At 40.5% G+C, this 13881-nt stretch overlaps 1 protein-coding gene across 4 annotated transcripts in view; it reads right to left on the minus strand.

The window, feature by feature from the left end:
• Nucleotides 1-2769: 2769 nt before the first annotated feature.
• KIF25 (kinesin family member 25) overlaps nucleotides 2770-13881 on the minus strand; it is a 41123-nt gene continuing 30011 nt past the window's right edge. For all 4 annotated transcript variants that reach the window (XM_030268386.4, XM_012572506.5, XM_072927149.1 and 1 more), the window contains 4 exons: nucleotides 9532-9683; nucleotides 6857-7054; nucleotides 4331-4486; nucleotides 2770-3167 (listed from right to left, as the gene is read on the minus strand). In XM_030268386.4, the coding sequence (XP_030124246.4) occupies nucleotides 3010-3167; nucleotides 4331-4486; nucleotides 6857-7054; nucleotides 9532-9683 (664 nt within the window). In that variant the 3' untranslated portion in view covers nucleotides 2770-3009. The remainder of the gene's footprint in view (nucleotides 3168-4330; nucleotides 4487-6856; nucleotides 7055-9531; nucleotides 9684-13881) is intronic.

A 13881-nucleotide genomic window follows, 5' to 3' on the forward strand; every position in this document is an offset into this window, starting at 1 on the left:
TCCCATGGGTAACCGGGATTTGTGGTGCCTTGCAGCATCATGTAGATGTGTGCCTATTTCCTAGGCCAGCCAGGGGACAGTGTGACATAGGTGAGCACCAACTGAAATGTCACAAGAGAAAGTCGGGGCCCAGGGGAGGAGAATGAGAGCCCAGCAGTGGAAGGTTAACATGTTGACTGACACCAAGGCGTGTGGATCATGGATAGAAAACAGCACCCCTCTATACTGAGCATCACTGTGAAACAGTGACCCAGTGACTTGTCTGAAGCAGGCTTAAGAGTGCTCCAGCTTCAGTGCCCCAAGACACCAGCTGAATGCTACATGCACTCATGGACTTCACTGAAAGGATCTTCTCCTGGTTTACATTGTCTTGATGCTCATTTGGTTGCGCCCCTGCCCTTACAGAGAGTAAAGCTGTTTTAGTATATAGACTGCATGGGCACTCTTAAGAACAACCACCTTTTCCCTGGTGCTTATGCCCTTCTATCTCAATATTTCAGAATTCTTTCAAACATCACCTTTCTTTCTCCTAGTGTTGGTATGTGTGTTTCAGCTTTACAGTGCCATGATAGTGAGGACTGGTTTATCAGGATAGGCTTTAGTCAAAGAGGGAAACCTTGAGGTCAGTTCTGTGAATGAATATCTATCACATCTGTTTTTCTAAAATACATGTCATTTCAAAGCACAAAAGACCTAAACACTGAAAAAATTACAGCAAAGACGTACAGGGTCTTGCACATGCTGTTTTGCTTGCTCTGCAAGACATAAGTTACATGTCTGAATATCGTCCTTTGGCAGGCCTGAGTGACTCTTGGGACAGAAGGCAATTCAGCTTAGACGCATGCATACAGCCATTTCACCCTTACAACTTTTACCCTTCTTCCCTTCTGACACTGCGATTGAGCAATCACATCTCTATAACCCAGGAAATTCCAAACCTGAAAGTTGTTAGAACAAAATGTTAACCCTACTGCCCTGCATATCCTGTACACTCTCTTGTGCAGGTCAAACAGTGAGTGATATGCTATGCTGACAAGGAAAACAGGATTAGGGAATGCTGCATACTCTCAGTTTGGCAGAGTTAATGTTAATGTAGAAATTTAACCTTTTTGCTCACATTTGAGGGGTTTATTTCTCTGCTTCAATAAAATGCTGCTTTTCTCCTACAACAAAGATTATAAACAAATCCAAAGTTTTGAAGGGCAGTTTTTCATAAAAAGAAAAGAAAGAACAACTCATGGCAAGTTGCACTTCTATGTAACACTTAAGGATGTCAAATCCTTAAAATACTTGAACTTACTTTTAACTGCTGGTGGAATCAGCCCTTGTTATTTAACCCCTCTTTGAGCTGTAATCCAGGTTGCTTTAGTAACCCAGCTGGCCAGAGACTAAGGTGAGCTTGAAGCTGCTCCTGCATTTTGTTTACCAGGCTGACGTTCCTTGCTCTGACACTTTTCTCACCTGAGATTGCTTTACTGGCCACTCAGCTTCCTAAATTCCCGTGGCCAGATTTGTTTTCTACCCCTCTGTTACTGCTGCAATCAGGTAAAGTTAAGGCTTTTTTACCCTCATGACATATTTAGGATAGCAAGTGTTATTACAGCTCTCTGGTTCAATACTTATGTTCTGAGCACCAGAGCACTGCAAGCAACACGGCAGCTGTTACATATTCAAGGGTGAAATTCCAATAATAGTATGCTACATAATCTCTGGATAAATATTTGTGCTTGTGAAGGTTAAGTGACTTGGAATACTATAAACTCCAGCTTTTGGGGCAGGACACTGCAATTTAAGCTCTCTTGCAGTGACCTAACAACGACCTCTCTCCCAGTCTAGGGGCAGAGTAATTGCTGGTGGAAAAAAAAATTAAGAGTGGCTCTTAAGGCCTCTGCTGAGCAATAATTTAGTGCACCGAACACATCAGATGTTGCTTGAATCCAATTGTTCATCTTGGACTTCTCACCTCTAACATTATTGCTTAAACTTCTTTGAAAGTTCTCCTAGTGTCACTTCCTTTACAAACTCTGCATGATGTTGTCTCACCATTGGTGTAAAAGGGTGACAAACAGCATATCACAAGCCGGTGTTTGGTGTTTTATTCATGTGGTTATCCTTTTTTAAGCTGAAGGTAGTGTCAACGTTGTGATGTGTTTAACTTGCTTCAGAAATGCAAGTGAAACAATAGGCCAGATTACTACAACAGTTGTACAAGTTGGGTCCCATTAGGATCTGTAGTTCAGGGCCTCTCAGCATTCCTGGAGCAAAAATACCCCCCAAATAGGCAAAGCTGTGGGTTTAATGAACTCAGCAGAGCTGGGACTCATTCCAACTATTTAACTTAAGTGTGTTTTCAAAGAGTTGTGTAATCCCTCATTTGCTTTCTAAGCTACATTCCAGAGGGCTAACAGATACAGCCTTACTTATTTTTCTCCGTCTCAGTAATGCCATTATTTCCTACCTAAAACCAGAGAACAAAACTCCATTCAGTACAGCTGATGTGTTCCTTTATACTCCTACCTGTTGCTAATGCATTAGGAATGACCCCATTCATGCCAGATAGAAAAGCAATTAAAAAATGATGTGTCTCATTTTAATCCAAGCTGGGAGGAAGTATTTCACTTGCTGCTATGAAGCACTGGAATGATATTTAGACTCCTGGCTTCTGCTGAGAAGACAGAATGCATCCTTGGCCTTTCAGAAGCAAGCCACCCTAAATCGGGGCCCTGTTGACTTAGGGCAAGCAGAATTAAAGAAACACATCACCAAAGCCACGTCTTATAGGCCAGTTTATTTCTCTACTATTCTACCAGGGTGGGTACTGCTGTCAATACTTGCTATTATCTCTGGAGCAAGAGCATCATTAGCAGGTTTATTGCTTACTAATGCCATGGTGAGGATTGTTTATTTTAACTGGCAGTTGATATCTAAAAGAATGGCTTAAGGACAACAATATACATTTCAGTCTGAGGAACTCATTAATGATACTTTAATCCATAGGAGTCTTAGGCTTTATTTTCCTTTACTAGGCACTGGGAAATTTTTCTTCTTGACTTGTCCTCTCTGAACTTGCCGAGCACGAGTTCCAAATCCCAGAGACTGCATTGATTCTGTTAAGTACTTTTGGCCAGGAGAGATGCACAGCATCACCAACAGTTTAGCATCACCTCCTAAAAGCAGGGGAAAGACAAAACATATTTATTTACCTCATTATTTTCAGTAAGTTATACATTGTTACCATACTCATCTACGCAACAGTGAGCACAGGTTACCATTGCTTTCATGAAGCAGAAGACTGCTCCTGGAAAGGGCTGCTGAAACAGACAGCTCTTTCATGAGTCTATATCTAACAATATGATGTTTGCTCCCAAGTATTTCACAATCTCTAATGTAGATTTTTTTCCCCTATTAGCTTCATCAATTAATCAGCATGTATGTTATGGCTCTGGACACTAATTTAAGTTCTGTCAAATATTTGTAAATTTGGCATAATAGCAAAATGGCTTGTGTGACAATAAAACAAAATATACTTGAAGTTTGCAAACAATGATTAAACAAAGGAGAAAACAGCCATTTTCAACACTTCACCAAACAGACTTAGTTTAAATCAGGCTCAGCACCCATAAAACACAACTCTCACTTCTCTTTTTGTCTTCCCCTTTTCACAGTAGGGACTCCAGTACTAAGTGAAATCAAAGCTTAAGCAAAAAAATTCACAGTATTTCAGAAACTCTGTAGAACCCTTACCTCATTCACTGTCAATGCCATGAACTGGAAATTAAAAGCATAAGGGCTAATATTTTCTGGCTGAAGAAAAATGGACTAATGTACTACACATATGGACACAAATCTGACATTACTGCAGGCATAACACTTGCTTTAAAATTGCTTCTGCATTAATGAGGAGCTAAAGAAGAGGAAGTGATCCCAACACAAAACTGTAGCACAGTTCCATGTCCTGTCTTCCTCCCTTGTCTTGCTGCTACAGGGCACAATGCTAAGGAATGTGCAAGCATTCCTGTAGTAATAAAGATTGAAGTTTAACTTTTAAGCTGTACCTGACACGAAACACTGGTGAAATGCAATTTTTACCCTTTAGACGATCCCATTGAGATGTTGTTCTTCAACTGAGCTTTGGAAACAACAAGGTTTAGCCTGATTCAGGAGTTCAGAACTGTCACTATGTACTCACACAGTGAGCCAGAGTCTTTGAAATAGAGGGCACATTCAAGCAAGGAGGAGAAGATCATCTTCTAGTTTTACACAGCCAAGGAGAGGAAAAATCAGGAGAAGAAATCTATATTGTTGAACAAGAGTCAGAATAACCCCTTACCTACGGAGTCCTGAAGCAGATGTGTAAGTTTGCTGTTCCGGTATGGGATGTGAGCTCGCTGCTCTGCTATTGCTCCCAGAACGTCGGCCAGGGCGGACAGGCTGCGGTTGATGAAGGAGGTCTCTCTCAGCGCTGCCCCTGTCACTCCAGACATACCTGGTACAGTGTAGAAAAAGGCACTGGTAACACTAAGCAAATCTGCTTCAAAACTCTAATGTAGAGAAAAGGTTAAAGAAGATTCAGTGTCTACAGATGGTCCAAAGCATCTCATGTTAAAGTTGATCTCTGCAGATGTACAATGCATTTTTGGCTCCATATATATTAAGAACAAGGAACCAAGGAAGTAGATCAGACAAGACAGCACTGCTTTTGAAAACAATGGCTCCACAATGGCCCCAAAGAGAAGCCTGTTTTGTTCCACCATTTTTATGATAGCTGCCACATTTTTATCCCTTTGGAAAAAGGGAAGAGACACAGATGGCACAAGCTGCAGAGAGAAAACTGTACAAGAGCCACAAATGTGAAGTGTTTGTATTCACCAAAGCCTGTGGATTACTGTTTTATGGCATGATTTGCTGTAAAGAAATTGATGAAGGAAAATGGTGCCCTTCTACCACACACCCAGCATGGTTGTATGTGGCTGTGCTGCCCCTGAGCAACACTGTAAAGGTTTGGTCTATGAAACACATTGCACCAATTCAAAAAGGTGCTGCAAGCTCAACTCTTTGATCAGTCTGGATGAGGATGCAGTTAAGAGTAATTAATTCCTGCTGTCCTTAGCTATGCCATTTGGGGAAGAGAAATTCGCTATTAGCATTTAGCATCACATTATTCAAATTCAAGCTTTCCTGAGGAGAGTGGATGAGGTGCAGATCACTTTTACCCAGAGCACAAGACCCATGTCAGGCAGAGCTGATTGCAGTGGGATGATCAGATGGGGCCAACAGCTTCCTCTACTGCCTACTCTCCTACCTCTAGACAGGTACGGGGAGTGGCTAGAAATCTTGTTTTCCGCTTAGGCCAGCATTTTCTAGCAAAGGAGAGGTTCAAGAGAGAAATGTGAAGAAGTACGGTAATAGCAAAAACCCCAGCAGTCTGGACAGGGAGGGCTGTAGAACTGTGACTGTGAGAGAGGATGAGGTTAGAGTGATAGAGTCTGCAGTTGTCAGAGACAGAGCAAAACAGTTTGGAAGACCCTGCCAAAGAGTGGATAACAATCCAAGATAGGATGAATCTTAGGGTAACTTTACTGGGGTAATTATATATACAGCCATCCTCAGGCTGCTTGTGTATCAAGAAAAAGTGGACTCCTGGGATAACAGTTATACTCCTAAAGGAGGAAACGGCAAACAGGGGAGGGGGTACATGTTTAAACTGCTGTTTATATGCATTTTGTTACATGAAGTTTGATAAAGCATTTCGCTAAGTTTTCAAAGTGAAACACAGTTTGCTAAAAAGGGACCAATTGGCTTGTAAATGCTGCAAATGACCCAGGCCAGCTGTAGAGCCAACAGGGCTGGGTGCTGACGTGTGTGAGAAGCTTGAGGTACTGCTGCTCACTTAGATTTGCTCACATTTTAAAACAATTACGAGTTAACACTGCCCTAACTTTCAGCGAGTATGTCCACTAGCACATCTGATGGCAGAGGCCAGTCTGCCACTGACTAACTCATCTAACACTGATGTGAGCACAGCTCTTCTGGCTTCACTGGAGGCTCTGGCCTGCCGAGCCCCAAAGCAAGGAAATGTTTGTCCTGGTTTAACTGAGAGAACAAACACACGCCCTGTTGCTAAATTACATGTTTTCAGCATTTAGAGCAAATGAAAAAATAATGTATTATATTAGGTTTCTCTGTAGAACAAAAGTTTAACAGTAAGCAACAGCAAGAATTCTTGGCAGTAAAGTAAAAGACTCTTTCATAATACTGGTTCACTTTTCAAAACATTATTTCTGGAATGATACATTTGGCTTCATGGTTTTTCTTGGTAAGAAAGCTTGTCCTTTAGGAAATAATCAAGTTTTTGAAATTATTGTGTGCATAGAGGAGGCAAGAGTAAAATGCTTTGAAGAAACAATGAAAACAATATTATCTTTTCAACACTAATTTCCTCCAAGACTTTTTCCACAATAAAGCAGAAAAATCCACACATGGTGATATCAATTATTACAGATATTTGTAATATTTAAATAATTTTTGCCCTTTAAACATTCCTGTATGAAAGACATGCTAATTTTCAGAGTAGAAAAACAGGCCTAATAAAAGCAGTCTGAACAAATAGTGTATCTATGATATGGATAACCATCCTGGGCTTATTTCAAGCTTATACAGCCATACTTTGAGTTAAACTACACCAGTGTAAAACCGGATCAATCAGCCCTCAAATTTTGTTCATGCCAAGATCTGTGGGTTCAAACCACCTCTGTGTGAGAGCAGGGTAGCATGTATCCCTCCCTAAAGAACTAAGGCATTTATTGTAATCTAGATCCATGAGGATCCATGCCCACGAACAGACACATTCACTTACCAACACACTCGCTCCCAGCCAGGTCCACCAGCTGCAGTCTTGTTTTGACTTGCTTCATTTTCTCAGTTGCTTCAAGCTGCACTGGTGAAGAGGCTCTGGAAGAAGAGGTGGATTTATTGTCTCTCATTTTTTGTGTAAAGGTGAAGGAAGCCTCTTTATTTATTCTCTGACTGGTTTGTTCATCTTCCCATAAAATACCTGGATAATGGAAAAAACAAACGAAAGCTTCTCACTGACACTGAGAATTGACATGGGGAAAAAATAGGGCATCAATAGGGGATGTACAGTATCTGCTGCTTCAGGCTATTCTAACAGAAGCAATGTACAAGCCAAAATCCATGGCACAGGCAGGCTGAGTGACTTTTTCTATCTTATTTAAAGTTTTACTCATCAAACTGATCATACCAGTTGGTAACAAGCTTTGGTGTGGATTGTGTTGTATCCAATATCCCCATTGTTGACACATCTGTGTGGAAAACAAGAAATGGGAGTCCAGTAAGGACTTTAGAGAGACCTTTTAAAAAGTTTTAGACTGATTGCAACCAAAGTGCAATTTCAGATGCTTGGGAGCAGTAGTCTCTGAAAACTGATTCTATGTACTTGAAACATCATCTCCTGGTGCTCTGGCAGAAAAAAAAAAAAAAAAAAAAAGTCCTTATCCTGCCTCTTCTATTTTGTCCTTTGCTGCTGTTCCCCCTAGATTTCCTTCAGCCCTCATATCCCACTGTGAGATCTCCACATGATGAGCTATTACCCTCAATAGTGTTATTCTCACTTGTTCAGGTTGGTTATCTACTAGTATTATGCCTCTGCAGAAGCATCTGGCTTTCTCTCTTTCTTGGGAAGGAAAACAAGGACTCTCTGGGAAAGCTGCTTTCACATTAGTTTAGCAGGAATATATGCAAAATGGATTTCCCAGTTTTTGGGTTTTTTTTATTTTTCTTAGTGTCTTGGTTTTCATCTATCTCTTTGTTCTCTCTCTGAATGAACAAAAGAATAAAAGGCACATATACTGCTACAGGTTATAGAGACAACAGACCTCCTTGGGTGCTTACAGTGTTCTAGTTGGAATAGTAGAAAGTTTCCAACTGCAAAACTTGACTAAGGAGCAGACTGACTTGCATTACAGAGCTCTGTACTTCTCCAAGCATGCTGCTGCTAAACCCTGACCCAGCTCTTCACAGTGTAGGCAGAGCAGCTGGGTTGGTTTACACAGAAGAAATGGCTTCAGGCCATACAGTGTCAAACTAAGTGTTCCCACTCCTCTTCAGTTTTAGACAATGAAATTAAGAAACAGGTCTCCAGAAACAACAGATAATACTGATCAAAATGCTAAAATGCCTTAATCAAACCTGAAAAAGCACTGGCTTGTCAACCCTGGCTTTAGGTGCAGAACTCATCACAGACTTTACAACTTTTTATTTAGGGACTCAGTTATCTGACATTGAGATATTTGACAATGGCACCTGGCTTTTAAATCAGGATCCTTTCCTTTTAAACAGGCCAGGCTGTGCTGTCACACCCTGCTGCAGTGCTGCTCTCTCTGTCTCCTTACAATGCACATCTTCACCCACATGCTGTGAGTCAAAAGCCAGAGTCTGCATTCAACAGAAATTAGACATTTCTGCAAAGCTTTGCTGCCAGGCCACGATGGAGTGGCTGCAGTTAGAAGTGGCAAAGGGAACTCTGGACTAGACTATCCTAATGGTACAAGCACTGAGTTTAGGTAAGTACCATCAGTCTAACTGACAAGAAACTGGAGCCGGCTAGAGTTAACATCAGGAATGCTGGAGCTGCAACTTATGAAGTAACTGTGTCTTTTGGCAAGGCCCATAGGTAAAAAAGGGCACTGTTTATTCTGTTTTTCTGATACTGTTGGTTTAATTTCTGATAGCAGTCTAAAGGAAAAAATGTTAAATATTTCCCACTTTCTAAAATCATATTGTTGTTGCAGAGTATGAAGGAGATGGACCTCAGCACTGAAAGCAGAGAGCCTAATTATAACATGAGCAAAAGAAAACAAAGTTACCCCCAAAAGCCCAAATAGAAAGTTGTTCCTCAACCAATAAAATGTTAAGTCTTGGTGTGGTAGTGGAAAGTAGAAATATAAATGTTGCCATAGTAAATAGGACAAGTATTTTGTCTTTTCATACAATGGCCTATTATTAACAGTTCATTAGATTCTGAATTTAATGGACATTCTTGCAAGGCAGAGAGTAAATAAATTTAATTCTTTCTCAACCAAGAGCATATGATGATCCCTAAAATTTATAGGTAGCTTAACCACAAACTTTGTATGACATGTAATTATTCATTCTAAGTGATTTAACTACTTTGATTATCTACCTTATCAAGATCTTTCCTATCTTATACCTTATCGTATGACTTTCTGATAACACTTAATCATTAGTTGTCTCATGTAATAAAACTTCAACTCTGGAAGTCAAGGCATGTAAAGAAAAGTGCTAAGTTTTTATGAAACTGAAAGTTTGAGTAGCATTCAAACATGAAAATGGTCTGTTATTTAAGAAGGAATGTAAAAGTTAGAAAAATTGAAAAGAACTGAGGAAACAGTTGGAAAAAGGAAGAAAAAGCAATATGAAAACCTCCCAGTCCATAGACTGTTTTTCTAAACACAGCTGGCTCCAGATGTATTTTACTAACATCCTACTTACCAAAGTTATCTCCAAAGACAACTGTGGTTATGGTCAATGTCACTACCAGATGAGAACGAGAGGAATGAGCATGCACCAGTGTTGGGTGCGTGACCCTCAGATGTAGGCCTTTGTTGACAAGATGCAAAAATTCAGATGCATTTTCAACAGTCCTAAGAAGTAAAGAAACAGGAAGGATATTTCACTGACTTGCAGGAAAAATCACACAAGAAAGCTGACAACTTGAATGAGAACCTCAGCATTTCCATTTCTCTGCTCTTCTCCTTATACTACTCTCAGATTTGAGGTGCACAAACAGACTTTTTCAGGTGGGATAAAGATGAAAATTCAAGCCAAAAGCTGTGAAGCAGTCCTGAAACTGCTGCAGAAGTGGTCTGCCAGCCTTACAGGTCCAGAGGTACTATAGCTCAGCCATTGAAGCAACAGACATTTCTGTATCTCCACACTTTGGAAGAAAAGACACAGGTTTAGACATTGCTGGAATCCCTGGCCTTACAGAAGTAGATTTGTGCAGTTTATGCTGAGGAGCTAATTTTCTTAGGTACAGAATTAGGCAAAACCCTCCAAAATTTCTCTGGGACTCTGGAAATCATATTTCACATTTGGAATTAAATCCAGAATCCCTGGAAATAAGTCCAGTTTCACTGTTCAATGAGCACAACATCAGAATAAATAGATGTAATTTCTATAGACCATTTATCTCATACTATCTGTTTTCCTTTCCTGTTAAAGGAAATACTGCAAATATGATCAATCCAGGGGCAAAGACCTAGCACACACAGTGAAATACACACAGAAAATGAAATAAACTGGCTAGGTAAAGAAAAAACCCACTATCATTTTCCCTGTTTGCAATGTTTAAAAGAAATGAGATAAGACTGCCTACTCTTTTCTTTCACTGTGTTGCCTTATTCAATAATCACTGAAGGTAGAACACCTAAACAGTTGTTTTTAGGTGGGAGTATAAATTATGACTGCGTATCATAGCTTGGTCATGGAATGCTCTGTAACAGCACAACCATTAATAACTCTCATGACAGGCCACAGGCTTGGTTCCACAATGCTGCAGTCAGCAGCAGCTAGCATGTGATAAAAGGCAAGGTCTTTATGACTTAGATTTGGCTGATTTCAGTAAAAGTCACACCAGGCACAAACTTACTTTATGCTAAGAGCCATACTTGAAGAGTTTAAAGACAGAAGAACAAAACAAAACAAACTGTACTCAACTAAAACAATTTCCTTGAAAAGCAAAGCAAGGGCATCTGAAGCACAGAAAAGCATTTGGCCACACCATATCTATAAGCACTTAGGAGAAGCAGCCATCTAAGTGCAGTTCCCTGTGTATCCAGGGCTGCATGAGGGAAACAATCACTATATACTTGCCCTATCAATCCTGAGCCACACATGCTGGCCTCCACTGTGACACCTTTACCTCTAGGCACTCACTGGGGATGTCTCCTGCTTGTTTGACCTGGTACCAGCAGAGAACCAGTGGCTCCAGCTCCTATAGTCAGAGCCTTACACTGGGGTGACCTGACTATTACCTCACATCCAAGAAGGCACAATCATGCCTTCCCAAGCCTTGAACTGCATCATCCAGTGGCTAGTCAGCCAGGACTGGAAGGCCTGAGGGGCAAGCAGCCTTGGCTAGGATGCAGCACCAGGCTGTTGGCTTCTGCAAGCTGCTGCTGTGAGCTGGCAAAGAATCAGCGCTCCAAGCTGCTGCCCCATCTCTGCATTTGCCAAGGAAGACAGGGCTCAGGGTGTGCTGTCAGTGCTGGTCACCTACGGCTGGGAAGCTGCAGCTGGCTTTGAAGACAAGCAACATCCCCAGCCCAGTGTGGTGAGCTTGGCACAGTAGCTCCTCCACAGGACTGACAGAAATAATATTTTAGTATAATCTCTACGACTGCATTGTGCTCTATGTGCCGCACGTTCCAGGACCAGATTCTACAAAGAGAAGCCCTGTTGTGGTTACGTTAAAAATTTGATGCTGAAAGTTCTCCAAAGTCAACCCAGCTATAAAAGAAGAAAGAGACTGAGGCTTTCGTGATTCAATAAGATAAACGTGTTAGCAGGAAAGAGACTACTGTACTTTAGTGGATATATGGAGAAACCAATGAGACCCAGCAGGCCAATATATTCTAGATGAAATATTATCATAAATGAGGATGTGTTTTTATTCAAAGCAGCAGCTGTTTACTTTAGATTTTGGGCAGCTGGGTGGCCTCATTCAATGGTTCCTTTACTTTGTTTGGGTTTGTTTTTTCTTATTAACCTTTCTATGTAATTATTAATATAACCTGTTTATGAATTGGACTTTTTTCACTGCTTGCATTGTAACTGAGATACAAGTCCATATTTTTATTTATGGTTGCATTAGAATTTAGTATTAACTGATTGAGATAAATGGTTTTTAAGAGTTTTAGTTCAAGGCGCCAGGTTCCTTTGCCATAAATTAAAATTTACAGAAATAAACAGAGCAGCCATTTTATTAACTAGAGGGACAAATGAAACCTTATTGCAGTTTCTTTTTTTTTGTCTTTATGGCACAAGTCCCACTGCTTCTCACCTCTCTCTTTCCCAAAACCTATGAAAAGAAATGGGTCACCCATTAACTATGCAAAGCTCCCTTGGGAAGTGGGACAGGCATTTTTCAGGAATAAAATTATGCCGGGCCAGCATCTTAGTTACTGAAATACCGTAATTAAAAACTACTTGGAGGTTTTGATGAAACAGGCAAAATTCAACTCTCAGCATGCCTACACTACATGTACCCGCCTTCACTTTCTAAGTCAAATGGCTCCTTTCCTGTCTAGTCAAAGGAAAAAGATTAGCTCCTCCAAGAAAGATTCAGCACACACAGGTAAAGTTCTACTCCCAGCCTCTTCTGGAGTTTTTCATTCCCTTGACAGGAGAGCCTTAACTAGATACTAAAAGTTGGAGTAGAGTCACAGTTGAGGAAATACAAGAATAGAGACATGGAGAAACCCACTAGTCAGCATAATACAGACAGAAAGGGCAAAAGGATTCATCACTTTAAGCTCCAGTCACTTTTCATTTATTCCATATTCTTATGGAGCATGCAGAGTGCAATCAAGCTTGCAGAATTCCTATGGAAATTGTATTTAACCTCAAGACCAAAGAGCAGGCAAAACCCAGATACAAATGTTAATCCTTCTGAGAATATTGCACTGCTTATTATTTCATAAAAAGAATGGAGAGTCCTATAGCTCCTACAGTGAAGAAAACTACTTGACAATTTCTCTGGGTTCCTACTTTTGTATGAGCAATTAAATTGCTAGAAAGTACAAATCAATAAATGTACAATCCTCCACTGCTTTCTTGTATTTTTATCAAGGCTTGATGGGAATAGCATTAAATCCACATAAACAAACTACTGGTCTGCTCATGTCACTAAGTCACAGGACAAAATTATCTCCACTGATGGTGCATTTTATTTAATAGGCATGGGATGCATTTCATATCTAACTGCTAATTTCCGTTGGAAGAGTAGAGATTAGACCATGACAAGAATTATTATAGTGAGGCAAAGAAAAACATCACCTTTCCTCAGAAACATAGAAAACACTAATGGTGTTCTAAGCATTTCAATAGAGCTTTCAAAAGATGTTTCTTTTCACAAACATTATTTACTCAAGGAGCAGGACACTTCTTTATGTGACATCTCAATAATGCACATACTTCCTTCTGGAATCTGTTCTCATGCTGGGTGCTTACAGAGAGATGTCCAGTTTAATTCCACTGGGTACCATTACCTCTCTGGTGCCACCAGTACTACTTATCCTAATTTGTTTTTTCTAGCTAATGTTGATACTACTAGTTTAAGGCCCAAAGAAAGGCCATAAAAATGATGAAAGGCCTAGAGAGGAAGCCACATGAGCAGAAGCTGAGGTGACTTGGTCTGTTCAGCCTGGAGAAGAAGAGACTGAGGTGAGACCTCACTGCAGTTACAACTTCCTTGTGAGGGGAAGCAGAGGGGCAGGAACCAGCCTCTTCTCCCTGGTGACCTGATGGAACAGCCACAAGTTTTGTCACAGGAGGTTTACACTGGATATTAGGAAAAGGTTCTTCACCCAGAGAGTGTCCAGGTACTAGAATGGAATTCTTGGGGCTGTCCTGTACAGAGCCAGGAGTTGGACTCAATGATCTTGTGGGCCCCTTCCCACTCAAGACATTCTATGATAAACAACACAGACATTACTAAAATGAAGCATCTGAAACAGATTCCCTCTTGTTAATGAATGAAAAAGAAAGCACTGTACATTTGCTTTGTATGCCATGCTTACATAATGCCAAGAATCATTCCCATGAGTACTAGAACAAATC

Source organism: Taeniopygia guttata, chromosome 3, assembly GCF_048771995.1.
Source record: "Taeniopygia guttata chromosome 3, bTaeGut7.mat, whole genome shotgun sequence".
Classification (NCBI taxonomy): domain Eukaryota; kingdom Metazoa; phylum Chordata; class Aves; order Passeriformes; family Estrildidae; genus Taeniopygia; species Taeniopygia guttata.